Consider the following 27,889-nt stretch of genomic DNA (forward strand, 5'->3'; position numbering starts at 1 on the left):
CTTCCCTCCGAAACTCCCTGCGTTTGCATCCACGTCCGAGGTATACGCATACATCAGGATTCCTTCGTCAAATTACAGTTTATGTATGTCTACATGGGCTGAATTGTTGGGTCGCTTCGTGTGTTAATCGCCCGTACATTGGACTGATAGCCCGGGTATTTTTTTACCTCTCCCCTCCAGTCGGCCAGATACGGGAAAAATGTCAGCGCCGCGAATAGCCGGTTTAACGATTAAGCTCGAAAATTCCAAACGAACCGTCTCTTTTTATTATTAACTTTGGATATGACTCCCCCACCCGGCGGTGCACACATCATTACTGGCACATACGCGGCATGGTTCCATTATCTCGGCGGGCCGATCGCCACTCGCGCTTAACATTCTATTCCTTAAATATCTGTTGGTCGCGGGTGGGTCTTCGTACATGCGATATAAAACTTTCGTTTGCCCGATGCGCGGGCGTGTGGTGTTCGTGTCAAGTGGCGCGAACGCCGTCTCCTCGCTACGTGCACACACCTATAATTTGAAGCGTCTCGTCTAATATAAGCGACGCACGTGATCATGATTAAATCCGTGCTCTTGAAATCTCGCGGGCAATTACATTACGCGCGAAAAGCGTCCCGCTCGTCTGGGGGGTTGATCATCATCCTTTTTTTTCTTTTTTCTTTTTTTTTTGCCGATGTCTATCTCCGCGGCACGTGATGATTAACTATTAATGATTACCTGAATTCTTGGCTCTCAAGCTTGTTGGCTCGTGTTGCAACGAGTACGACGAAACGTTATCAAATACGTGGGTAGATAATGACGTATATCTATATGTCGTCGAAGACAGGCCAAGTGCACGATCGGTCACGAAATTACAAAGAGTGTTGTTACACGCCTATACACCTGTTTATACGATTAAGTATACACGATGAGCTTTGGTTTTGACTCGATTGTTTTTTTTTTGGGGGGGGGGGGGATCAAGGGATGTACCGTATTTCTTGCAACTGAACGCTACTGTCATAGAACTCCCTGTGCATGGTTGTGGGGCGGGAAGTGAAATGCAAAGTGAAGGCGTAGCTCAAAGAACGCGGGCAATAAATAAGAAAAGAGAGAAGAAAAAAAAAAAAAACGTAAATTATGCGAGATGAGAAAAAAGAGAAACGAGCCTTCCTTCCCGCACCGTGTGATTCCTTCCGATCGAAGACATTTCGCACTCGTACTTATATAGGGAGGATTTCACTGGGTTTCCAGTACGCGCTTTCTCTCGTGGATGCGCAATTCCTACGCCCGAAGAATGCACCTCTCTCGTACATATACGTATCACCTACTCCGTATCCCAGGTGGTTTTTTCCTCGTACATTGATTTGGGAAGCGCATAGTTTTCCGCCTTTCGTTCGGTACATTGTTTGCCAAAGGATTTTTCAAGAGCCCACGGAAAAAAAAACCGATCTTTCGTCTCTTTCGCAATGTGGATCAAGTCGGAAGATAAGGCTCCTATAAAGTACCGCAATTTCAACAGAACGCGTCAAATGAGAGAGGGGGGGAAGGGGGGAAACTCAATGTACGTGAACAGATATCGACAGATTTGTTGCGTGAAAGACAATAAGTATTATATAGGAAATGATGAGACACGAGACCCGTGTGTTTATTACAATAAACGCATCATCGTCGCCGTTGTCGTCCAGCAGCAGCGCTCTTTTAAATATTGACAGTACAAACAACATCACACACAATCGATACGCGGCGCGAAATATTCACGTGAGCAGCACGAGGAGGAGGGGCAAATAAAACGAGCGTCGCACGCGCGCGCGTGGAATTTTTTTTTCTTTTTTTTATTACCTGATCGTGCGCCCAAGCTAATCCTCCGCGGATTTAAGTACTTTCTTCATTCGGCGCACGACACGAGGAAACAAGAGAGAGAGAGAGAGAGAGACTTTGCAGTGAAAGCCAAGTTGGACGACGAGCATCAACTGACTATCTATGTACACACTGTGCTATGTTTTCGCGTTGCGCAACATTAGCGGGCAAAAAAAAAAAAAAAAAAAAAACTGGGATATTATTTTCGAGCCGCGCCCGATCTTCGATCGGCAATTACAATGCACTCCTCCTTGCTATACCCGCGGATCGGCATCGAAGGTCAAGGCGCGTTAAACCGCACACGTTGCATGGGAACGCGTGCGTTTGATATTGCGCGTTCAAGCTCGCGCGATTATAATGAAATAATAGTAAAATATATAGCGCGCGAGGTGTATCGGTAACAACCGCCCGATCCTTACATATATATATATATATATATATATATATATATGTATTCTTTTTCCAAGCGACTCGTACCCCTATAGGTGACGATAATCCGTTTCCAATACGTGCCATGCTTTCACTTTTTTTCTTTTTTTTTTGCTTGTTTTCGCGCACATCCATTACTCTGTACTGCGCGCTGTACACGCGGTGCGTCTGCTCGAAGAGGAAGTCGTTCTGTACGGTGCAATCTCTCTGGCCATTGGATAATAGCGCACTTACGTATACACATATACACCTATCCCATCATATGTTGCCGTGTAGCGTCTCTATTTTTCTGCTCTTAATTTTAACTGCTCTGTTTGCCAAGACGAGACGTAAGCGAAAGACAGAGAGTAGGTACCTGCACGCGCTGACAAGTGAATGGGTAAAAAAAATGATTAATGGCGCCTTGGAATCCCATTGAGGAAACGCAGTTGGCGTTTCGAGCCAAAATGTCGATGTAAGTACTTTGGGCGACAACAAACATGCGGTTTAAAGAATTATGGGTACGTCCCTTTCTTTTGCAAGGGAATCTTCGACATTTGGATGGAACAGGAGAAAATCAGTGCCGTTTGCCGGGAGAGCTTTAATCAAGGCGTGTACACGCCACAGGATTGAACTCGCGCACACCCTTGGCAAACAACAGCTAAAGTATGAACGGCGAGTTTTTCGCTGGCTACCCCATCTTATACAGTTATCGTTTAACTTCGTTAATCCACTGATTGTCGGTGAAATCGCCTATGTGCATTGAACGCAAAAGTACGCCGTATCGCGTTTAATGGCTTCCGCGTAACTTGGCTGCAATGCCGGTAAACGAGAATCAATCAGCGGCGGGCGATTAAAATCAAATCCCCGCGTCGATTACGCCAATTGGGCGCAATGGGAGGAAAAAAAAAAAAAAAAAAAAAAGGAATTTTTATTTCGAGCCGCGTCGGATTGCACGATTGGTGCACGCGATCGCGCTCACATGCACACGATCTAATGGGTAATGAATCGTCGATCGCAGTGTACATACTTTATAAGTACAGGTATGTTATAGTACAACATGCGATAACGAGCTCTCTTCCCTCGAGAATTTAGTTTAGCTTTGACTAATTGACTTTTTTTTCGACAATGGAAGAAATCGGTTTCCCAACACGTCCGTCTACTACTGATACTGTCAAGGGAGGGGATGAAATTGAAAAAAAAAAAAAAACTGACGACAAACACCGCCAATCGTTGATAAAAACCATCATGCCAATCACACCTACAATGGAAATTTAATTATTTCTACCGTAAGTGCAAAAAAAGCGGTCCACGAGGCACACGCGACGCTGAGGCTTTTTTTTTTTTATTGAGACCAACGTTCTCTATTAGCGGCTAATTAAAATTCCTTCGTGCGCGGTCAGCTCTTTCTTTCTTTTTTTTTTTTGACCTCAGCCAACGGGGAACTCAAAAAATCGGTATCGGTTGCGCAAAATCGGCCGGCTTTCTGCGCCTTTCCGAGAAAATCGGTATTGTCTCGGTGCATAGGAAAACACTCGGAGTTTTTATTGTTCTCCTCCTCGCTTTCTACTTCCGCGCTACCGAGACATTAAGCATCCGATCGCCAACTGCGCCATTCGCAGGAGATCGTATTACATAAATAATTAATGACGGTAAACTCGAAGCAGTACCGATTACCCCTTTGGCACTAATCAGATAATTGGCTCAATAAACGAACGCAGGAAATATCTACTAAAGTGCGTCCGTTGTTATAAATCAAACCATTTTCTTCAACTGCGCGTAACGCGGAGATCGGTACGTTTAATTGTCACGAGTTGGTAAAGATGAGAAAAAAAAAAAAAGAAAAATTGCATTTCACGCGTTTCCTCGAAGTGTATAGACACATAGTTTACGGCACATGCAGTATAGAGAGAATAAATCACTCGTTATTTTTGTTTAACAAACATACCTGTTTATTTACTTGTACAGGTATGTACTTGCAAAATCGCATGTATAGTTAAAAAAAAAAAAAAAAAAAAAAAAAAAAAAAAAAAAAAAAAAAAAAAAAAAACGCAATACACATAATGATTATTTTTATCTCTCGCTTTTAAATTGTTTTTTGACGTTTCATTTTTGCGTGATACAACTGCACTTGTACACATACACGGTATAATGTATGAAGGAAGATCAACGACGAAGGCCTTTTCCTTATCAAAACACGTACATATAGTATATAATTGAAGAGAAACGTAACGTAGTTTTTTTTCTCACGGACTTTTGATGAGTTTTGGATTTTCCATTTACACGTATACACAAGGTATATGGTTTACGCAGACCGGAATTGAAATTCCATACATTAGATAATGCGCGTTTTGTACACGTAATATACGCGATGTTGCGATGTAATTACAACGAGCGAGTGGTGTATAATTTTCTTTGCGTAACGAGATCTGTCCCCGGAGGCATCTTCAGGTAATCACCTCACCCATGTGACTATTTCTGTGAAGAGCAAATAACATGTGCATGTAAGTATAACATAATTGCAATTTTTCAAACGATCTATAATGCGACAGCACAATGCAACGACAATCCAGCACGCGATCACCCACACAATATCGTGTTCTCTTAGCAATGGAATTAGTTTTGCTGTTTTGTTGGTACAAACCAGGTTTAGGGACTTACTACCAAAAAAGGAGTACTAGTGAGCTTCGTCGCTTCAACTGGTGGACTTTCCACTCATAAAAATTACGTTGAATGAGGAAAAAAAAATTTTTTTTTACATCAAAATCAAGAGATTAAATGTTGTTGGTGCGGAAAACCGGAAGCCGACTGAATACTTATTATATCCCAGCATAGCCTTGCCTGATACAAATTCCTCAATACTCGGTATCCATATACATACACGCATTTGTATAGAAATCACACGAGCAATCTATGTACCTACAAAGGAGTAGTATAGGATACCTTATATGTAAAACGTGTGTGTAATAATATAGTTATATAGCGACATGGTCGCGCAAACAAACCGATTACGCGGTTATAGTTTGAAGTGCGCGAATGATAGGAAAACAAGTTGTCGTGTGTGACTGCATATACACATAATATATATCCTTTCGTCCAGGCCCTTGAGAGCGAACGAACGAGTGGTCTTTTGACCCTGAATTTATATACACATCCGCCTATACTGTACCGATGATATACACATGTTTAAATACCCATATACCGATCGCTGACTCGTGATTGGCGTGTGTGATGTGTGCGCACCATTTGTCGATGACATAGGTATATACGTCAACTTTCGGAGAGCACCTTGACACGGTTCGTTTACCTCCGCTTCGATTGAGCTTCGTATATACATACAGTTCTTTTGTGCTGTGACAATGCGTATACACTTGCCAAAACGATCGAGCGTGATATTCATGCAAATTGACGTGTTTTTTCGAGGTAGGAAGCAGCTTTTGAGTTTACAATACGTATGTATGTATACGTTGTAATGTATTAGAATAAGCTATACGCTCGTAAGTATCACTAGGTGTGATTCAGCGCACAGTCAGTGATTAAATGGTCGAGCTACCGAACACTCGCGTTAAGCTACGCTGAACATTTACACGCTTGTATGCGAACACCTTTTTCTTGTATTCATTATTTTGTACTTCTTACTTACCTTACAATAAACTTCACTTTACTCATATATTGGCGTACGTCATTTGTATAACTAGTTATGCCGATATACCCTATACAAAGATGATAAATCACGCCCCGGAATGACCGCTGATTTAAATTTAATCCTCCCCTCCCCCAATCCATTCCAAATTCATTTCTCATTAGCGGCCGAATCTAAAATAAAGCGACGCGCCATCTATCGGCGTGAAACCATACACGTGTGTAATTATTATTAATACCGTTGGTTCTATCACCTTTTTGATTCCGACGAGTCGTGTATTTTCGTGCGCGAGTATCGTTCTATCGAAATCACGTTTGAAATCGTACACGTACAATATGCGATGTATACGTGCATTTTTGGCACGAGCGCGCGTCGAAAAGATCGGTAACGTCGCGGTGGCTCCAAAAACTTTTCGCGCCCCCCCCCCCCACCCATATGTATACATTGCACATACATACTCGCTTTTAAAATAAAGCCGCGCGTGAACAACAACGTCGGGCATTTTGAAATAATCTCTTAATGAGCGCGCGGGGAAAAAAAAAGGAAGCAAAAATGAACAATCGAGGCGTATAAAAATAACAATCGCAACCTCATCAGCAAAATCGCGAGGTTGATCGACTTCCTCGTCGCTATCGAGAAGCAGAGTGTATAAAAACACACAAGCGCCGAGACCAAAGTGTGCCGTTTTGTAGTTACACACACACACGCCGATTAGTATCGCGGCTTATCGGCCGCGACACGCCGTGTCGAGCAATTAAAGTATAGGTGCATTTCATGCGCTCGCGAGAGAATGTAACGCGGCAATAAATCGGCTTCGATGGAATCAACAACGGTAATCGAATACCGAGATGCTTTCTTTTTCGAATGGACGACATTATGAACGTACCGATTTCTGCGCAAGATCCGAGTCGAGGTTTGAGGGATTTTTCCCGTGGGATCGACCTGCGTGGTGTACCCGGCAGCAGCACATATATAGCACAGCAATGCCGATCCGGCAAATCGTCCACATCCTACTTTCGCGGATTAAATTCAATCACGGCCCCATCGTATATAGGCTCCTTGAGAGTATACTACATGGATTTTAGGCATCGTTAGTAAATAACCTTTTACACTTCAGAGTTCGTATACCGATAAGAGCTGAACAACAGCTATACCGAGCGACCTTCAGGCTATTGGGTATACTGCTCTGGGACTCGGTAACGAGAGAACAAGCGAGTAAGAGCCTAATAATATACCTTGCATGTGACTGTAATCTTGAAAATGTAGCGTCACTGATTATTGTGGTCCACGTTGTATACGTTGTCCGGAAGCGCTTAGATGGGTTTCTGTTCCGACGCGTGGTTGTGGACAAAAAAATTATAAACAATGAAAATAACAGAGTCAGTATTGAGGCCGAGTACCGTTGTAATGACGACTTCACGAAACCCGTGAGAGTCGGAGCAAACAGACGCGCAAAGTTTCCTTCGTCCTCTTGTTTATCGTGACGTGCGCAGTTAGCCATATTTGGGTGTACGTTATACGCGACAAACGTAATAGTCTCTAATGGAGCGCATAATATCCACGTTTAAATCAGTTCAGGCACTTGTGGAGATTTGTACGACATCGGTTCTACCTACGTAGCCGCGCAGAGAAGAAAGTCGCAACGTGTAATAAGCCACGATGTGCACGTGTGTGGATGTTTTTAGATACGAGGCACCCCGTGAGTGAACGAAAACCAGATCGCATATCACCTAAAAAACAAAAGGATATCATAAGCATCTAGTTGTAATTGACGATTGTACAGATGATAAGCCTTTAAAGATGTATACGTATGCGAGCGTGAATTAAATAAACAGACAATACGTGCACTCGTGGTTTCAAAGTTACCGCCCACAAAGCTCACTTTGGTCGTATATTATTAGAGCGGGGCGTATATACGTCATGAGACGCCGCTAGTAGCCGGAAAAATGTGCTAGGAAGCCTTGCTCAATTCAAGTACCGTCGTCGGCGCCGATGAACTCTCTCTCTCTCGAATAGTTTTGGATTTTCTTTCATCTTGCCCGCAGCGGTGTCACTGTAACGTTAATGAGAAATGTATTTAAAAACGCATCGAGCTCAATGCTGGATGATTGAAAAAAAAAACTCGAAGCTAAGTAGAAGCAAATTTCTCACGATTTATTATCTTTTTGAAATTGGATAGCGGGTATATTATACCGGTCTACCGTCGAAGCCGTTTTTGGCACCGCGTCGATCGTTTATAAATATATTATTTTAATTCGTTGCGCGTCTAAAGTTTAATACATATATACATACATACACAAATAACGTTGAACTTCAATTCACGTATAATTGTATTTACGGACTTTTGGAGTGGATACGTGAAGCTGCCAACGGCTCGTAATCGTCTTGATATTATCTTCGTCCGACTCATCAGTTCGAATCATCGCTAATACTTGAATGTATAAGTGTGTCTTCGGGCGATTGTTATTATCATACTCCCCTCGCACGTGATGGCCTGCAACAAAAAAATATATATATATATATACATCTTTATTTATATCCCTACACGTACATGTGAGCTGTTGATCGTTAAATAAGATGATCTTTGTTGCACAGTCGTTACAGATTTTCCATTGCAAGTATATATGTTTTACCAGACCCCGAAATTCCATATGTAATTCATCAAAAGTTACGTGACGCTTCCGAAAATGTCGAATAATCGATTGCGCAACTTCCGTGTGTCATCATACACGAGTGTTAATTAAAATACTCGAAAAAGAGCATTAAAAAAAAAAAAAAAAACTATATCTCCCTCTCGCTTTACCATCAACGCTTTTAAACAAATTGGCTCGGTCTCCGAGCTTCATCAACTCCTCACTCCAAATTTCTCTTTCGTCGTCATAGCGACTTCCTTTTCCCGCCTCGACTGTGTTATACGTTACATACGTGAGGTGAGTTTTCTCTGCTTTCCACGACACATACATACACATAATGTGTGAATACTTTGATGGTCTACCGCGTCATCATCATAACGGAATAAGATAAAAGAATTGGTTGGAGTGAAATTTCCGATGAATCACAATCATCGATATCGAGAGTACACCTCGCGCTCGACTAGTCACGATTTTCGTTACTCGGCAAATATTTGCGCTAAATTTTTTCTCTCTCTCTTCGCATCGTTCGCTGAACATCTTGTTTTTCCTCCTTCATTTTTTTTTTTTCTACGTAAGTACACGTCCAAAATTTATGACTTACAGCCCGTCAACACGGATCTCTCAAAAACTAACGAACGACACACCCACACATTCGACAGTACAGCCCGTGTTGTATAGAAGACCGAGTAAGTATGCTGCGTGATAAGTATACGCGGCGTGTCGGGAGAGAGTTATAAATAAAAACGAAGAAGAAAAAATTAAAATAATGGCATGACCAGAAGGCTAATAATAGACGCGGTCGCTGTTGTAAAATTACAAGCGGAAAGTCCGCAAGCTCCTACGTGTGTATACACTGCTGTATCGCGCGCGTTTGTCATCACGTGGAGCTTATATTACCTACAGTAGTTCAGTAGTTCAAAAAGCTTTATAATGTTTTTTTTCTACTTTCATATGGTTACGCGTCACGGCGAAACCGCGTATTTCGTTGCGCGCGTGAGTAGTAGTTGTTTACTTTGACGACAATTATCGTTATCTTTTTCCAAAGGCATAAGCTTTTTTTCTAAAATCTTCAATTTGGTATATTACCATTATTACCAACGTGTATGTGTGTACGCTTTTACCGATAGAAAAAATCGAAAACTCCCGCTTTACCAAAGTTGCGCGCGCAATTCGATTGCTCTCTGCTTGTGAATTCATTGTCTGCATCAGCTACTTATATGCAGTTATGCTGTCTGTTCTGTCTGTCTGTGAATCTGTCTCTCATCCTCTTCTTCAAGCTGCGTGCGACAAAGACACATATACACGTGTATTACGTAATATATAAGTGTGGTTTCGCGCACGTGCTTTCTCTCTGCTCACTACTTGTTCTCAGGAGAGAGCTTTTTTCTCTTTATCGGGTTTTCCCCTGCAAACTGCCCACACAACTTCTGCAGAGAATATATATGTACAACATACACACAACGCTCAACAACAAATGCGGTAGATAATTTATATCACACAGGTTGTAATGCGTATACGCATATATACCTTTAACAAAAATGTGCAGGTTGTGCGGTTTTCGCTGAGCGCTTATTATAGGTATATTATAACAAGCAGGAGAACGAACAGAGTATTCGTAATTCTACTCTAAAAGTACCTCTTTTTCTCCCAACTGTACTTACCTATACACATCACATTTATCGGCACATTTGCGCGTGAGCCCGCAATTTTGCTCTCTCTCTCTCTCTCTCTCTCTATATATTTTTTTACTGCATCATGCTTTTCGTTAACTTTTGTACAATCCTGATAGGCCAGATGGGGTTTTACCCTAAGATCATAAATAAAAACCTTCAAACCTTCAAACCTTCTCTGTATTTTTTTTTTTCCTCTTCGTTCCACCAACAACGGCTGTACATAACGCGTTAAGTATAAATCGAACACACATAATATACATATATAATGTTGCAAGCAACGACAACGACGACCACGGCGACGAAGAGTTGAAAAGGGAGAAAGAAGAAGAACAGAGAAAGAGAGAGAGAGAGAGAGAAAAAGAGAGCTTATAACCATGCACGGGTGGCAAATAGTGTATCGCGCGCCAGCCAGCGGAGCAGACGCAGACGCAGACGGGTTTTTTAGTGCAGCGCTGGTTCCCGGCGCCGGTACCTAGTGCGCCTTCGAGTCAAAGTTCAGTACCCGCAATCACTCGGTGCGCTCGTTAAAAGTATATAGTAACTCTCGGGGTATAAAGCTCGGCTACGACCACCCCGCACCCTCGTGCGTGATAGAGCAGCGCGGTAAAGTAGCACTTTATTGCGTTTTTCGTTGACGCGTGTGGACGTAGGATGAGCAGCAATGGAAAACAGCAGCAGCAGCACGTGCTGGTGTGGGAGCAGCCGGGCCTCGACGAGAACGACCGCATCCAAGCGGCGCCCGAGTACTGCAAGCCCAAAGGTATACACATAAAAACAGCCATTTATACACGTTTATACACCTCGTCGCTCTCGACTAAACTTTACTTGTATACACTCATACTCACCAATTATTGTGCTCGTCGTCCTCGTCGAGAAGCGGAAAATGATATACACGCACGCGTGGACACACACGCTCGTACGGCTTTTCAGCCATTTCGCGCCATCGAGCCAGGAAGCCGGAGAGCCAGTTGTATATATATACACGGCACTGGAAGTGCGACACAGAACATTACACGTTGCGTATAGGTACACGCTTATCGTATAAATACATCACCTGCGGTCGAGGGATCATCGGAGAGGCGCGCCGCATACTTATACACGTGACTATTTTTAAAGCCCCGACCTTTCGCCTTTAACGAGCGCTCTCCCTCTCCATATACCTACACGTAGTATACTCTCCCTCATTTTCTTCTTCCCTTCCTTCCTGACTTGTTGACTCGCTTTCGAACCTGATGCCGCACACGCGCATTCGCCGCTTCTTTTCCTGTACATTAACACGTTACAGATAAAATAATTATACGTTTACGACCCTCTCATATACTATGCTCCTTTTAATTTTCTTAATAGGCAGGTGTATAAGTATGTACCATTGGCAACATCGACCTCGCACGTGCGCCTTGCAAGTTCAAAGATCTCGTATGCGCATGATGATAATGTGGTTTCTGTACTCTGGTACTGCACGCAACCCTTGCGCATAATTATTACTTAATTTTTCTTCTTTCATACGGTACCTTCAATAAATGGTAATGCAATGTTACAAATCGTAAATCGAGTGGCAAGTAGGTGTAAAGAACGTGCTCAACGCACCAGTTATTTACTTACAGTTTAAATAAGTACTGATGAATTGCTCGCGGGATGGAAATTCCGGAAAGGCTACAACGATATACATGTATATGTATATCCATACACTCAGGTATTACAGGGAGAATTTACGAGAAGCGCGGGCGCATTGTGACCATTGGTGTCGGAGAAAAGGGAGTTAATCATGTCCCATGTCTCGTGTCTTATTAAGCTCAACACACGTGCACTCCACGAACGTCGCCGTATATATGTGTATTATCAGCCGTTGGCCACGTGCTCGCGCTGTATAGCAGCGGCGGCCGCCCGGCTACTCCTGCCGCCGAGCGTCTGCATATATATACATATACTTACTTGTTGCACTTCCCCGGCCTCGAACTTTGAACCCGCACTTGTAGCTCAAGGACGACTTTAAGTTCTGATCAGTATGTCTCGTTTATACTCACCTCTTTTATTTTTTGCAAAAGTTTTTCATGCGAAACAAAGTCTGTACTAAAGATCGATCCTCTCGAAAGATAAAAAAACCGGAGCAGCCGATTTATCTTGATTTTGGTTTAATCGACGATTTCGTTGGATCGCCAGAACCCAAACATCTAAAAGGAAGAGAACAGTGAAACATGAAAGGAAAAGCGTACATTGCGCATTAATTTATTTATTTATTTACATTTTTTTTTTTTTTAACAATCTGTCGTTTGCGTCCCACTGTTCACCTTGTATCTGTAAAAGTAAGTATTGGCACACCCGCTTGAAAAAACATCATACGATTTTTATCTCTAACTAAAGCTGCTCTATCTATCCACGATGGAAGCCGGCCAAGCCGAGTAGTGCGAGAGTGACCTTGGCGCGTCTCCTGCCCCCCCCCCCTTCTTACCCCAGCAGTAGAGCTTGCACGCGGGAAAGCTCTCTGTTATGCCCTTTAATATTAATTTTAATTAATTTAAAAAAATGATATTAAGAAATGAAAAAGGTAATAATAAGTAAGCCACAAAAATGCAAAATAATAATAAAATTGTTGTTTCTTTTATGTTGCAGGATGGTGGGGCAAGCGTCACATGGTCACGGCTATGCTCTTCCTGGGCATGGCGAATGCCTACGTGATGCGTACCAACATGTCGGTGGCGATCGTGGCAATGGTCAACCACACGGCCGTCCTCAACCCGAACGAGACCACCCCGTACTCGGAAGAGTGCACGGTGAACGCAACCAACGATGACGACGATAGTCACGAGAAGGACGGCGAATACGTCTGGAACAGCAAGATGCAGGGCTACCTGCTCAGCTCCTTCTTTTACGGCTACGTCATTACCCAGATTCCCTTTGGCATACTGGCCAAGAGATTCGGCTCCAAGTACTTCCTCGGCGTGGGTATGCTGATCAACTCTCTGTTCGGTCTACTCGTGCCACTATCCGCACAAAAGGGCGGTTTCTTTCCGCTCATGCTCGTACGTTTCATTCAAGGACTCGGCGAGGTAAGTACCTTTTTTCGGTCCCTCTCTCTTTTCCTTCTATCGTGCATCCATATATTTGATTGAATTTGAACTTCTCTCATACATGCAAATATTACCTATTACATGTGTATCTCTCTGTTTTTTTTTTTTTTTATCAAAAAGATAGCGAGTTGAGTACTTGAGTGTGGCTCTCTAAATGAGTTGTTGAACGAAATAAAGAAATGAAAAGTCACAGAGTAAGACAATATATTATCATTACATACATACATACACATACATAATAATGTGACAATTTATTGTCCATAAATATGAAAAACAAACAAAAAAAAAAAAAAATGAAAATAAAAACAAATAAAGGAAAACAAAGCGAACTTGAGATGCGTGTGTGAACGCTTTTTTTGATTGTTCGGCTGTATTTCCTCTCCCTAGGAATGGATTATCCCTATTGCAGGGTCCCATTGTGCCTTGTACGCATGCTATGCTGGCCAAGTGGATACCACCTAACGAGAGAAGCCGAATGGGTGCCTTTGTCTATGCCGGTGAGTGTTTTGACATTATTAATACAGAGCAAAGAAAAAAAATTTAAAACACCTGCCTAAACATATTTTCCAATTTTCTGTAAATATTGACGAAAAATCTTGCATGAATTGTTTCAGGTGCCCAGTTTGGAACAGTCATATCCATGCCGCTTAGTGGTCTACTGTCCAAGTATGGTTTTGCTGATGGGTGGCCATCGATTTTCTACGTATTCGGAACCATAGGGACAATCTGGTGTATTGCGTTCCTGTTTATGGTATCGGAAGATCCGGAGAGCGATCCCAACATCAAAGATGATGAAAGAAAGTACATTATCAGCTCGCTCTGGGGTACAGCTGGCGCGTCGGTAATTAATCGTTATCATACAAGTAATCAATTTTTCAGAGATCCACTTCCCCATCAACAGACTGACAATCGAACGAGGTGGATTATTTTTAAAACAAACCGTTATGTTGAAATTAATAATAATTATAATAATGATTACGTAATCATGTTGCATATGTTTCGTTTTATCAAAGAAATGATTAATCGTGGATTTTTCTCTGCTTCGTTTTTGTCAACAGTCGCCACCTGTGCCATGGAAGTCCATCTTCACCTCGATGCCTTTCTACGCAATTTTGCTTGCTCACATGGGTCATAATTATGGTTACGAGACCCTCATGACTGAGCTGCCAACTTACATGAAACAAATCCTTCGGTTTAAAATAGCATCCGTAAGTTTTTGATGTATTCGTTTGAAAAATTATTTTACTCATCCCTACAACAGCACAAAACTGATATATTCCAAACAATAAATCCCAAAACTTGATGACAACAAAGTGACATTTGATTGATGCATTGACTTATTGAATTTTTTAATTTAAATTCCTGAAAAACGATTTATCGCATTGGATCGACCAATCAAAGTAATATAATTTTTAAAATGAATTGCTATTACGGCTGTAACATTATTCATCAATATAGTACAATCTTCTTGTTAAAATGTTTAAGTAACCAATTTTTGCGTGTCATAGATCAGCTTATAAATTACCCTCTTAGTTAACAAGTATACATCATTATAGTGATGTACAATGCCATACTGTATGATATTGAGAGCTTGAACGACACTTTGTTATATAAGATAAGCTTCTAAGGACGTAGTCGTTATGGAATGTGAAAACAAAAGCGGCAAACAAAGCTTGACAGCGCGTACTTTCAATTTTCCAATAATTTCAGAACGGTACGGTATCAGCACTGCCTTACCTAGCCATGTGGATCTTCTCAATGTTCATCTCACACGTGGCCGACTGGATGATCTCGAAGAAGCACATCAGCCACAGCATCACGCGCAAAATCATCAACAGCATCGGCCAGTATTGTCCAGCAATCGCTCTCGTCGCCGCCTCCTACACTGGCTGTAATCCGACGCTTACCGTTTTTTTACTTACCGTTGGCGTTGGTCTCAATGGCGGTATTTACTCAGGCTTTAAAGTCAATCACCTTGATATTTCACCGCGCTTCGCCGGTGTTCTTATGTCTTTCACCAACTGCTTGGCTAATTTAGCGGGACTGCTTGCGCCCATTACTGCCGGATACATCATCCATGATCAGGTGAGTTTGTAATTTTTTGAACACCCAAAGGGTATAATTATTTTTAATTGAACTAAAAACTTGAATTCTAAAGTATTAACGAATCAATAATAAATCCAATTTTTTCATTACGTGCATTTGCAATTTTCATTCATACATAGTTTCCACACGCGCCACTTCTTTTTTAAATTAAAAATATGTGCCTAAGATGTGCTTAAAAACATCTCAGAGTTTGAAAGTCAATCGAGAAGACTAGCGTGATACCTATAGCCTTACATTGAAGCGCATGCACTCATTGATGCTATTATTAAAGTGCAACAAGCGTCGAACCACGTGGGCGTAATTCTCTTCCGTCTTCTCCCTACCTCAGCTTCAACTCTCTCTTTTTCTAATTCCTTCTCTATCATTAATATATAAACAACACTCTGTACTTCTTGTTACAGCCTTCTCAAGCCAATTGGAGGATAGTATTTCTATTGTGTGCCGTCGTCTACGTATTCTGTGCGACTTTCTACATAATATTTGCTTCGGGAGAGCGGCAATCGTGGGATGATCCACAAAAAGACAAGGCGATAAGTGACAAAAAACTAAAGAAGCAACAGCAACAAAAGCAACTGCAAGGCATCAAAACGATCAACGAGACTCGCCATTAGCAGTAAACGCGTGCTCGATCCTAATATTTATAATTTATGAGTATAGATTATGTAGGGTAGAAGTGAGATAGTATAAAAAGAGAGAGAGAGCGAGTCTCACGCGTGCCTGATGATCACGAGAAAGAGAGGTTCAAATCTTGAAATAGTCCCTGGCTATGTAACTCTTGCACACGTACGCGTCTCTCTTTGTCTTGTGTATAAATATACATAAAACACGCGTGAGGAATATTAATTTGCATTCGTGCATTCGTTTCCTTTCAGGTCCAAGAGCACCGTTTAAAAAAAAAGGTATTTTCAAAAATAATTCATGAACGGATATTTTCGTATGATAATTTAAAAAAAATATCTGACATTGCATCTGAAAATGAAAAAGAATGTTTGAGAAAAGCAGCCGCTTACGTTGAAAAAGGAAACATCGACAGCAATGTGTTCTTTTTCACCCTTCCTATTTTGAGCTTCAGAAATTGATCTGAAACTTTAGTTGTGGATTCTAGATTTTGTTCATTATTGTCATGCCGAAAATCGTGTCCTGAAACTATTCTTAAAAAAACAAAAAAATTACAGCTCTTGGACTTTTTGTGAAGTGTCGAATTCATTTTTATTATTGTTACTATAATTTTCCTCCGTCGATCCATAGTTTAATTCTTGCATACTTTTCACGTATATACACATTTCCCCGATTTTTTTCATGTTACTTGAAAGATTTGACTAATCGAGTCTTTACGTGGAACGCTACAAAAATAAAAAAGAGTAAATGAGAATCGTAAAGAGAGAAAGAGAAAGTGTGTGCATGCGAGCATGAAGTCGTCTGCGCGTACACACATCTTGTTGTAAACTTATCATTGTTACAACGAATTTTTTTTTTTCGTACTAAGTTCCTCCAGTTTCATAAAGCTCAAAAGAATTAGAGAAATTAAGAGCGATCGAACGAGTGTTTTAAATGTCTTTGGTAAAAAAATATAACTGACATAACTTGCTGAATTTTATTGCATATTTTTCTCCTTTGATTGTTATCAGAGGTAATGTTTGCATTAAAATTCTAGTGTATAAAATGCGATTAAATTTGTTACGTAATAATGACTTCAAAAATATCATTGATAACTTATGTGGTCTGATTAAAACTACTGAAACAGTTTGTCTAGTAAAAAGATGGTATTTATTATTAATCTAAACAATGAAAAATGTTGTTTGGTTATTGATAGAAATACATACAGACCTAATGTTTATTTTTATACTTGTCATGTCAACATTTCTTCCAAGTTAAATGATGTTTTATATACTGTTTTTTTAATAAATAAACAAATGACTTTGTTAAACAAGGTGTGTGCCTATACGCTCTAATAGGGAAAATAAGTGTGCGAATGAATATAACGGTGTCGTACACAGTTTCAATTGTGCTAGTGAAAACGACAAGGCAACAGTATTAGGTAGAGCGCGCTACACGTTCGCCAAACATTCAGAATAATTGTAATGTAAAAAAACCCTTACGTTTTTTTTACCAGCTACTGCCGCTTCGCAGTCAACGAGCGATGGGAAGTAAAAACAGTGAAACATCACGCTCCAGAATTAAAGCGTTGATGGTGTTTTTGTACACACATTTTTTGTAGATATTTTACTCTTAAGATTTTCTGTCGTAAGTTGAAAAGAAAAAAAAAACAAAAAAAAAAGAAATCTTAGTTTGTTTAGTTTGCTATTTATATAAATAATTATACCTTCATATGCGAATGCAAAATAAACAAAAAAAAAGTTGCGATTTATCAGGTCGCTCTTGTTCAAATAACTTCTGCATCAGCGTGTGCATGCGACAACTTATACATACGCGTTGTGGACACACGTAAGCAGGTGATTCGAAAACATAAGAGATGCATTTTCATAAAGGGCAAACAAATGTTTTTCACTAATTTTTCTTCCTTATTAAAATTTTCGAGTCTTCCGGGTTTCTATTTTTATAAATTTTATTACTTTATATGACACGATTTCTGATAAAAAAATACATTGCGATGATCAGTCTGCATACTGTATTTTCACAAAGCTCAGAATCTTTGTAAAAAAAAAAAAAAAAAAAAAAAAACCAATTCATTCTAGCCGATCGAGTTCGATACTTGAGTAGATAAGACTTTTATGCGTGTTTTGTTTGTTCAATGTTTGCTTTAGAGGCTCTTGATCTTTAGAGATTCTTCTCTACGTGGATTTCACACTGTTGTTATCGTCTTTAAGTAATCGAACTTTGATTTTAGTAATGAAGGTACTATTTTTAAATCAATAAGAAAAAAAGTTGCATAAGTAAGCAACAGTTGTTTTAAAGTTATCTTGAAACATCTTCTTTTTAAAAATCCGTAAGCAAATATGTTTTGCTATATTAAGTAATCGTGTTTCTAGTGCCTTCAAGCGATAGCCTTTATTTCGTGTAGCAAAACAGATGTAAAAATTCATGAAAGGAATAAAACTTGGTTATAACTTGTAATGATAAGATGATACAATTTGTCAAACTTGTCGAAATATTATGCAGAAATTATGTAAATGTACATACACTGGATGTTTTTAACACGATTCAATCAGATTGACATTCTTTTTTCTAAATACCTCCCAATGACCGAACTAAAGTAAAAACTGTGGAATCAAGAAATTTTGATTTCGTTCATACGTGACGTCTTATGAAACTTGATGTTAAAGAAATTAAAAAATGCTAATTGTCATACTATAAGTATTTACTCTCAGAAGAGCTAATAAAGGAAGGATACAAAGTTAACATTAACATTTTAACTTTTCTACGAATTCACATAGTGCATAATTATACTCTATGGTTGGTAAAAATGATTGAGTTTATAATCGCTAAAATCTAAATTTATTCTTGGAAAAATAATCTTCTCTACTCATTTATGAATAACCTTATTGCATAAATATTCAAATAATCAGTGTAAGTACATACATGAAAACAGATTTGACAACTTTTGATCAGCTCTACGTTGTTTAGAAATTTTATATTTATATTTTTGTCAAAAAAAAAAAAACAAACAAAACAAAGATGTGATATAATAAATATAAAAATATATAAATACAGTTGAATAAAAAGTATTCTCTTCAAGAAATCCGATAATTCTCTTTATGCACTATGCAAGTAGTCATATTGGAAAAAAGAAACATATTTTCCTATTTTAACAGAATTGAAGGTATTGTTGACAGCATGAGTGCTATAAAATAATAGTGTAATTAACGGTCTATCTCGCATGTGTCAAACGATCCACTAGCTGACATTTGACGACCAACATTATAAAACACAATGACATTCAATAGCTGCAACTGCTAAGTACTCTATATAAATCCCAAGTCAATTTGCAGTAAGGACTTTTTTCGGGGCTTTAGCTTGGAAGCGTATAAATTGACGACCCCTGGTAGCCGGTAGGTATGATTAACCATGTCTAACTATATTTATAGCTTGACAGGCCTCGGACTCAGTGCTCTCAAAAGTCTCAAATGTGACTGGCAAACTTGCGGGAAATTCAAATTGGCTATATGGAGCAAGACGCAAAACCCCAGATAACTCGACAACATTTCCTACACCATAACTTGATAAATTAATCCTAAGCTATTTAACCCAATAACCCAACGCGCCTAAAAGCAGTATCACAAGCTTTATTAATTAATAAAATACATTAAACAATAACGCAAGCGCCAATCCCCGCACAACCCGGGGCGCTTACTAGCCGCTTTGTTTATTAATTGAATAAATAAAATAACACAAGCGCCAATCCCCACACAACCCGGAGCACTTACTGGCCGCTTTGATAATTAAAATGATAAATAAAATAACACAAGCGCTAATCCCCACACAACTCGGAGCACTTACTGGCCGCTTTGTATTTAATTGAATAAATAAAATAACACAAGCGCCAATCCCCACACAACCCGGGGCGCTTACTGGCCGCTTTGTTTATTAATTGAATAAATAAAATAACACAAGCGCTAATCCCCACACAACCCGGGGCGCTTACTGGCCGCTTTGTTTATTAATTGAATAAATAAAATAACACAAGCGCTAATCCCCACACAACCCGGGGCGCTTACTGGCCGCTTTGTTTATTAATTGAATAAATAAAATAACACAAGCGCCAATCCCCACACAACCCGGGGCGCTTACTGGCCGCTTTGTTTATTAATTGAATAAATAAAATAACACAAGCGCCAATCACCACATAACCCGGGGCGCTTACTGGCCGCTTTGTTTATTAATTGAATAAATAAAATAACACAAGCGCCAATCCCCACACAACCCGGAGCACTTACTGGCCGCTTTGATAATTAAAATGATAAATAAAATAACACAAGCGCTAATCCCCACACAACTCGGAGCACTTACTGGCCGCTTTGTTTTTTAATTGAATAAATAAAATAACACAAGCGCTAATCACCACACAACCCGGGGCGCTTACTGGCCGCTTTGTTTATTAATTGAATAAATAAAATAACACAAGCGCCAATCACCACACAACCCGGAGCACTTACTGGCCGCTTTGTTTTTTAATTGAATAAATAAAATAACACAAGCGCTAATCACCACACAACCCGGGGCGCTTACTGGCCGCTTTGTTTATTAATTGAATAAATAAAATAACACAAGCGCCAATCACCACACAACCCGGAGCACTTACTGGCCGCTTTGATAATTAAAATGATAAATAAAATAACACAAGCGCTAATCCCCACACAACTCGGAGCACTTACTGGCCGCTTTGTTTATTAATTGAATAAATAAAATAACACAAGCGCCAATCCCCACACAACCCGGAGCACTTACTGGCCGCTTTGATAATTAAAATGATAAATAAAATAACACAAGCGCTAATCCCCACACAACTCGGAGCACTTACTGGCCGCTTTGTATTTAATTGAATAAATAAAATAACACAAGCGCCAATCCCCACACAACCCGGGGCGCTTACTGGCCGCTTTGTTTATTAATTGAATAAATAAAATAACACAAGCGCTAATCCCCACACAACCCGGGGCGCTTACTGGCCGCTTTGTTTATTAATTGAATAAATAAAATAACACAAGCGCCAATCCCCACACAACCCGGGGCGCTTACTGGCCGCTTTGTTTATTAATTGAATAAATAAAATAACACAAGCGCCAATCACCACATAACCCGGGGCGCTTACTGGCCGCTTTGTTTATTAATTGAATAAATAAAATAACACAAGCGCCAATCCCCACACAACCCGGAGCACTTACTGGCCGCTTTGATAATTAAAATGATAAATAAAATAACACAAGCGCTAATCCCCACACAACTCGGAGCACTTACTGGCCGCTTTGTTTTTTAATTGAATAAATAAAATAACACAAGCGCTAATCACCACACAACCCGGGGCGCTTACTGGCCGCTTTGTTTATTAATTGAATAAATAAAATAACACAAGCGCCAATCACCACACAACCCGGAGCACTTACTGGCCGCTTTGATAATTAAAATGATAAATAAAATAACACAAGCGCTAATCCCCACACAACTCGGAGCACTTACTGGCCGCTTTGTTTATTAATTGAATAAATAAAATAACACAAGCGCCAATCCCCACACAACCCGGAGCACTTACTGGCCGCTTTGATAATTAAAATGATAAATAAAATAACACAAGCGCTAATCCCCACACAACTCGGAGCACTTACTGGCCGCTTTGTTTTTTAATTGAATAAATAAAATAACACAAGCGCTAATCACCACACAACCCGGGGCGCTTACTGGCTGCTTTGTTTATTAATTGAATAAATAAAATAACACAAGCGCCAATCCCCACACAACCCGGGGCGCTTACTGGCCGCTTTGTTTATTAATTGAATAAATAAAATAACACAAGCGCCAATCACCACACAACCCGGGGCGCTTACTGGCCGCTTTGTTTATTAATTGAATAAATAAAATAACACAAGCGCCAATCCCCACACAACCCGGGGCGCTTACTGGCCGCTTTGTTTATTAATTAAATAAATAAAATAACACAAGCGCCAATCCCCGCAAAACCCGGGGCGCTTACTGGCCATGGATTCCATCGGTGTACTCACATGTGCATATATATATATATATACACACATCGCTTTTAACTTAAACGTTGTAGCCATGGGATTATATAGTGACTTGCTTTTGACGATTTCAGAGTCAGTTCGCCTCGCGGTCCAGCCAAGCGCGGATCGTTTAACCGTCGCGTATAAGTACTCTTTTATACGTACTCTCCGCTCTTCGATCGTTACATCTGTGTATACACTTACCTTGCCGATTTTTCATTCAAATCAGTCGTCGGCTTCAAGTGAGCTTCCGAACTTTTTTTTTCCTGGGTACATACTTGATCAATCTTGTTTGCCTCGCGGAAAACGATAATTCGCTTTTTCCATTGCGAGCCTTCAAAATATAAATTATTGATCTCTCAATTTTCAAAACCGATATTTTAAACCGATATTTTAAACCGATAAACGATACAACTTTCTTTTCTCCGCTTTTTGAAAAGGTCTACAGCTAGCAAAATGAAGCTAATGCAGACTACAGTTCTGCTGGTCGCGCTGTGTGCCACTTCGGCGGTGGCGATGCTGCCCATGGGCAAGCAACGTATTTTACGGCTCGAAGGTACTCAGTGGAGGTAAGTGCCCTTGTTGTTGTTTTTATTTTCCCCAACACTATACATTCAACTATTGAGTAAATAAGGAAATTAATTTTTTTTCACGAAAATTCAGCTATTGAAACTCGTGCAATTGAAATCTTCGCTCAAACGATAATTGATATAGATCGGTTAAATAATTACTTATTTTTCGTGGTTATTATTTTTGATGTTCTGTTGATGCGCAAAAGACCCAACCAATCGGGTGCTCGAGGTAATTGTCCATCATTTTAATTATTACGCAATAATAGGTGTGCACTGTATATATAAGCAAGTGGAGCGAAGAATTTTTATGATACCCCTTATTCAATCGCGTATGTTGACGATGGAACGAGCCGGAAGCAGGAATCACCAGGAGAAAAAATTAAAAACACACAAATTGATTTACAAAGGAAATATATTCATTTGTTTAGTACAAAGCCTTGCAGGCGCCATACGCACCTTATTCGCTCGCAGCCCGAGAACATCTGCCGCTCGCCACAGCGAGCGAGCGTCGCGCCCCTTGCGCCGCCGCGCTCGTTCCTCCCCTCCGTTCTACCGCAGTTCCATACCCCGCATTTCGCCTGTTTCACGCGAGCTTCGACGTTAGGGCACTGTACGTCGATAGTGAAGGAGCAAACCGCCAAATTCAAAAACTGTACCAATTGATATCAAAGGAAACATCACGGCTTAATTCTTCGTGTCATCGAGACTACTTTTCAGCCTGAACGGCCCCAGACCTGCATCTGTGCACGCTAGTTTCGACCTTCAGTACAACCGGAACTTCTCGCTCCTATCGAGGTCTGTGATAACAAACGGTGGCTTGACGGCCGCGAGCTTCTCGCGCCTAAACAAGTCGCCTCGATGACTCCACAAAGAAGGCAAATCGACACCCCCGTCGTATATTCACTGTTTGCTCCTCCCCACCCGACCGCATTCAATCATTGCATCATACGTTAGCCAAATTACATGTGTTTTATCTCTGAGGTACACAGTAACGTTGCCCCTTCAAACTCGCAACCTTTAAATGCCTATTTTCGTCTGTTACAGCGTACTTGGCAGAGGAAGTCTCAAAGTTACAGGAAACGATTATTCGCCGCGTATGCGAACAAAGACTGGAGGTTTTTCTTACACGTAGCAATTCAGAAATACTAGTGGGAGAAGCTTTAAATCGATTTTATCATTATACCTTGTGTTTTTCCGGCAACTCTGAATTTTATTTTATTTTATTTTTTACATCTGTTCATTGGAACAGTCGTTAAAAAATTTTCTTTGATGTATACTATAGCATTAACTGATAAAATAAAAACAATCTTACGAGTAAAGTGTATCCCTATACGCGTAGAAGAGCGAAGATAATATTTAAAGATCGAAAATAAAATAAAAAAACCCGCAAGCCGATTCGTTTTTGAGATATTTCAACGACGAAGTAATATTATTTGTATAAATATATGGGCCTCTGACGTATTATCATTCTATGGCGAAGGTCAACTGGTTTCAAACTATACTTGTGTACACCCATACAAGGTTCATTTTTTGCACGTGGAGGTATACATTTGATACAGGTTTTTACTCGATGACTTAAATTTATTTATGAAGTGCACCTTTGTTATACCTCCGATTTATTTATCAACCTTGAATCAATGAGAAACAATTTTCCAAGACTTGGGACACACTAAGTATTTCGTTGCGCTAATCCCGGAAAAAGGGGAATTTTTTTTCGAGGATCATAGAAATGGTTTGAAATCTCTTGGCCGGTTATAAGGAAAAAATATTTTTCTCTTAAAATAAATTTAAAAAATTGTTGCTATTTTAAAATTAGAAAATGCGGTAATTACGCAGAAGTGGTGCTCCACCCCAATTTGAATCTTTAAATTTTTTTATGGTTTCGAGCCATTTTCTAATAATTATAAGGTGGGGAAAGACGTTTTTTACCATTTTTACGAAAGTGAAATTTTTTTCTGTAATTGAAGCGAAATATGTCGTGGGTTGGGAACAAAAATTGCAAAGAAAAAAAAATGAACATACATGGTTTTCAACAAACACACAGCAACCAGTTGTGATAGCCACACATGCGGCCAGCACACCAGGTGTACGATGAGCGAGGGCCGGCCGGTTTGTTCGTGTTTGAATCTGTACGATGGCGATCCTCTTACGAGGTGCGAGCGTGTCGAATGCATCAGTAAGTATTTATTATTATTATAATCATCATCATCATCATCAGCCACAATGTCAGTTTTTACGTTTCGTATACCTGCAACATACTTAATTGGCAATGCCTAATCTATCATCGAGCACTTACGTCACCATAAAAAGGTGTGCGCGTGTATATATATTTACGGAAATATAGTACATACAAGTGGAGTATCAAGCTCACTTGTATATACCATAATTGCATGGCAAACGATTATATTATTACGCACGGCGAACGCGCAAGGTCACGTAGCCCCTTTTTTTGGTTCCTCATCGAGCCTTATTTCGTAATCTTTTCATCACACATTTCTGGATCGCGTTATTGACTAGTTCTCACAATTTATTTTATTTTTTTTATCTTCTTCTATTACGATTCGAACAACTACTATACCGATTAACTCGTTTCTTTTCTGAAAATAAAATAAATGCGAGTTAAAAAGAAAAATAGTGCAATTCAATAAAGGGTGTGCATGGTCACTTTGATCAACAATCATTAACCGAGCGCGTATATGTTTTTTAAATTACCAATACTAAAATATAATTTAAAAATTTTTAACGGGAATCAATGGGGATTAAAAATCCTGCAAATAAAAGAAATAATATATCTGTTTTGTCCCCGAAATTGCAGTAAACGAGGATTGCATTGGAAGCCGCACCTGCAGTGGGAACCGATGCATCGATCCGTGTACCTACGCCTGCGGCACAAACGCGCTCTGCCAGACGGTCAACCACATACCAGTGTGCAACTGTCCTCCAGGTCACACGGGCAATCCTCTGCACAATTGCGTCTACGACCCTGGCAAGTACATTTTTTCTTTTTTTTTTTTTTTTTCTCAATGTTATGAACAACTACATACATTTACTCCCTGGCGTAAAAGTAAATTTCATGATGATATCCCAAACAGAGGCGCCGTGCAAGAGCCCAAATCCTTGTGGGGCCAACACCAAGTGCGAAGTCAAGAACGGCGTGGCGGTGTGCTCTTGTTTGTCGGGATACCGAGGGCGTCCTCTCGAAGGCTGCCGTCACGAGTGCGAGTCCGACTTTGACTGTCCCCAGCACCAGCACTGCTCGAAGGACTTTCGCTGCGAGAGCCCGTGCGCCTCCGTATGCGCCGAGAGCGCCGAGTGCAACGTCATCAACCACCGAGCCAACTGCGCCTGTCCCAAGGTCATCATCATCATACACATCTTTCAAACCACATATACATTACATACGTAAAATACATAACCATTGAAATTTTTTTTCTCATTCTTGCAGAATTGGCTGGGTAACCCGCTCATATCCTGCCAGCCCGAGTGCACCCAGCACTCCGACTGTCCTGCCGGCAAGCCTGCCTGCCTCTATCAGAAATGCGTCGATCCTTGCGAGGGCACCTGCGGCACCAACGCCAATTGCGAGCTCCGCGACGTAACGCCCGTCTGCAGTTGTCCCAAGGACAAAACTGGCGACCCCTTCGTTTTCTGTCGGCCCTTCACCGATTGTATAATATATACATACATACGTGTATTAAATTAATATTAGCGCGTACATTATGCAAAATGCCCCCGATAACAACAATAACTCTTTGGGGCTACAATGTTCATTGACTTGCAGAGGACCTGTGCAGCGGGAATCCGTGCGGTGCCAACGCCGAGTGCCGACCGGGCCATGACAACACGGGTAAGAAGCGCCCGGTGTGCAGGTGTCCCCACGGCTATGTTGGAAACGCGCTAATCAGGTACACGTGTGTATATATATTGCATTGTATGCAATTTGATCTGATTTAAGTGATGTATGACATATTATGTTATCAGTTGTAAGAGGGGCGAGTGCTTGTCCAACAACGAGTGCCCGGACAATCAGGCGTGCATCAACTTTGCCTGTCAGAACCCGTGCACGGGCCATGAGTGCGGTTTAAATGCCAATTGTACACCTAGAAGACACATTGCAGTGTGCCAGTAAGTATTATTAATCATACGAAAAGAAATACACGCCAAGTATCAAGGAGGTATAAAAAAAATACATTAAGAGTGATAAAATTTATGTAAATTATTCAATACGTGGGTATCGATGAATTGATAAAACAAAAAATTATCACTTACTTTTCAGGTGCGCCGAGGGTTACCGAGGGGACGCACTCTTCTCCTGCAATCCCATCGAGGGTGGCCGTGCAGCCAACTACTACGGTCGCTACGCGCGCTACTGATTCTTATTTTTATTCCCAGCAACTGTTTTTTTTTTTTTTTTTTTTTTTTTAATTTGGATATTAGGGTAGTTCCCACTATCTACTTATGTTGTACATAAATAACGTGTTCGATCCCTCCCTGTTTTCCACCTGTTGCAGTATTTTTAAGTTATTTCTCTCAGCTTATGGAGGTAATTGACCTTGTTTTTGTATACAACCGCTTTTATAACTATTCTCATTGTTTGATATATACATATACACACGTATATATTGAGCGTTTTACATTTGTGCCATTCTAGTCAAAATGTCGAATCGACGATTAAACGTTATTTATTTTGCACGCCAACTGATATGTATAACGAATTTGCCTAATTTATCACATAAATTGTAGATGAAAAATAAAACGATAAGTACGAGAAATTTTAATACAATAGCTATTGTTTTATTTTCTTGTGACTGTCTATTTATATTACATGGGATGACTATTTCGGATTTCATAGACTTCATGTTCAAAAAAACAACGAAAGAGACAAAAGAATCTGTAGCATATGCCTTTTTTGATAAAATTGTATGGTAAATTTCTACATGAACTAATTGATAAGATCTGAAATGCTGACGTTATTTTTATTTTCTTATACCGAATTTGAAAAGTAGCGTTCAAGGGATGCTTAATTCCAATAATACTAAATATCGTATTTTGTGGCCTGAAAAAAGTAAAGTACTGGTATTATCAGTGGCTTTGAATGTTGAGTGTCAAAAAAATTTATTTAACATGTGACGACAATTGATTGATATGTATTAAATTCCATGATCTTAACATGTTTTTTTTGCTTGATATGATCTATGAGGTATGTATGAAAGGGAATTTAGGACTTGCTTAAAAATTACTAGACTCAAACCTTTATAAAACTATGATGATGT

At 40.1% G+C, this 27,889-nt stretch overlaps 1 protein-coding gene and 1 pseudogene across 3 annotated transcripts in view; both read left to right on the forward strand.

Annotated features, from left to right (window-relative positions):
* The window catches only part of Picot (putative inorganic phosphate cotransporter protein picot), a 33,717-nt gene extending 16,065 nt beyond the window's left edge, over positions 1-17,652 (forward strand). For 2 of the 3 annotated variants that reach the window (XM_014353396.2, XM_014353395.2), the window contains exons 2-7: positions 12,807-13,243; positions 13,674-13,761; positions 13,879-14,105; positions 14,323-14,472; positions 14,975-15,349; positions 15,772-17,652. In XM_014353396.2, coding sequence (XP_014208882.2) covers positions 12,827-13,243; positions 13,674-13,761; positions 13,879-14,105; positions 14,323-14,472; positions 14,975-15,349; positions 15,772-15,981 — 1,467 coding nt within the window. In that variant the 5' untranslated portion in view covers positions 12,807-12,826 and the 3' untranslated portion in view covers positions 15,982-17,652. Of the gene's footprint in view, positions 1-10,527; positions 10,957-12,806; positions 13,244-13,673; positions 13,762-13,878; positions 14,106-14,322; positions 14,473-14,974; positions 15,350-15,771 lie in introns of those variants that run through there. The other variant, XM_014353394.2, reaches the window with a different exon arrangement.
* Positions 17,653-22,500: 4,848 nt separating this feature from the next.
* Positions 22,501-26,996, forward strand: LOC149373496 (uncharacterized; annotated as a pseudogene).
* The last annotated feature ends 893 nt before the right edge of the window (positions 26,997-27,889 follow it).

This window comes from Copidosoma floridanum, unplaced genomic scaffold, assembly GCF_036245765.1.
Source record: "Copidosoma floridanum isolate Cflo_tuat_1 unplaced genomic scaffold, Cflo_Japanese_pri ptg000030l, whole genome shotgun sequence".
NCBI classification, from domain to species: domain Eukaryota; kingdom Metazoa; phylum Arthropoda; class Insecta; order Hymenoptera; family Encyrtidae; genus Copidosoma; species Copidosoma floridanum.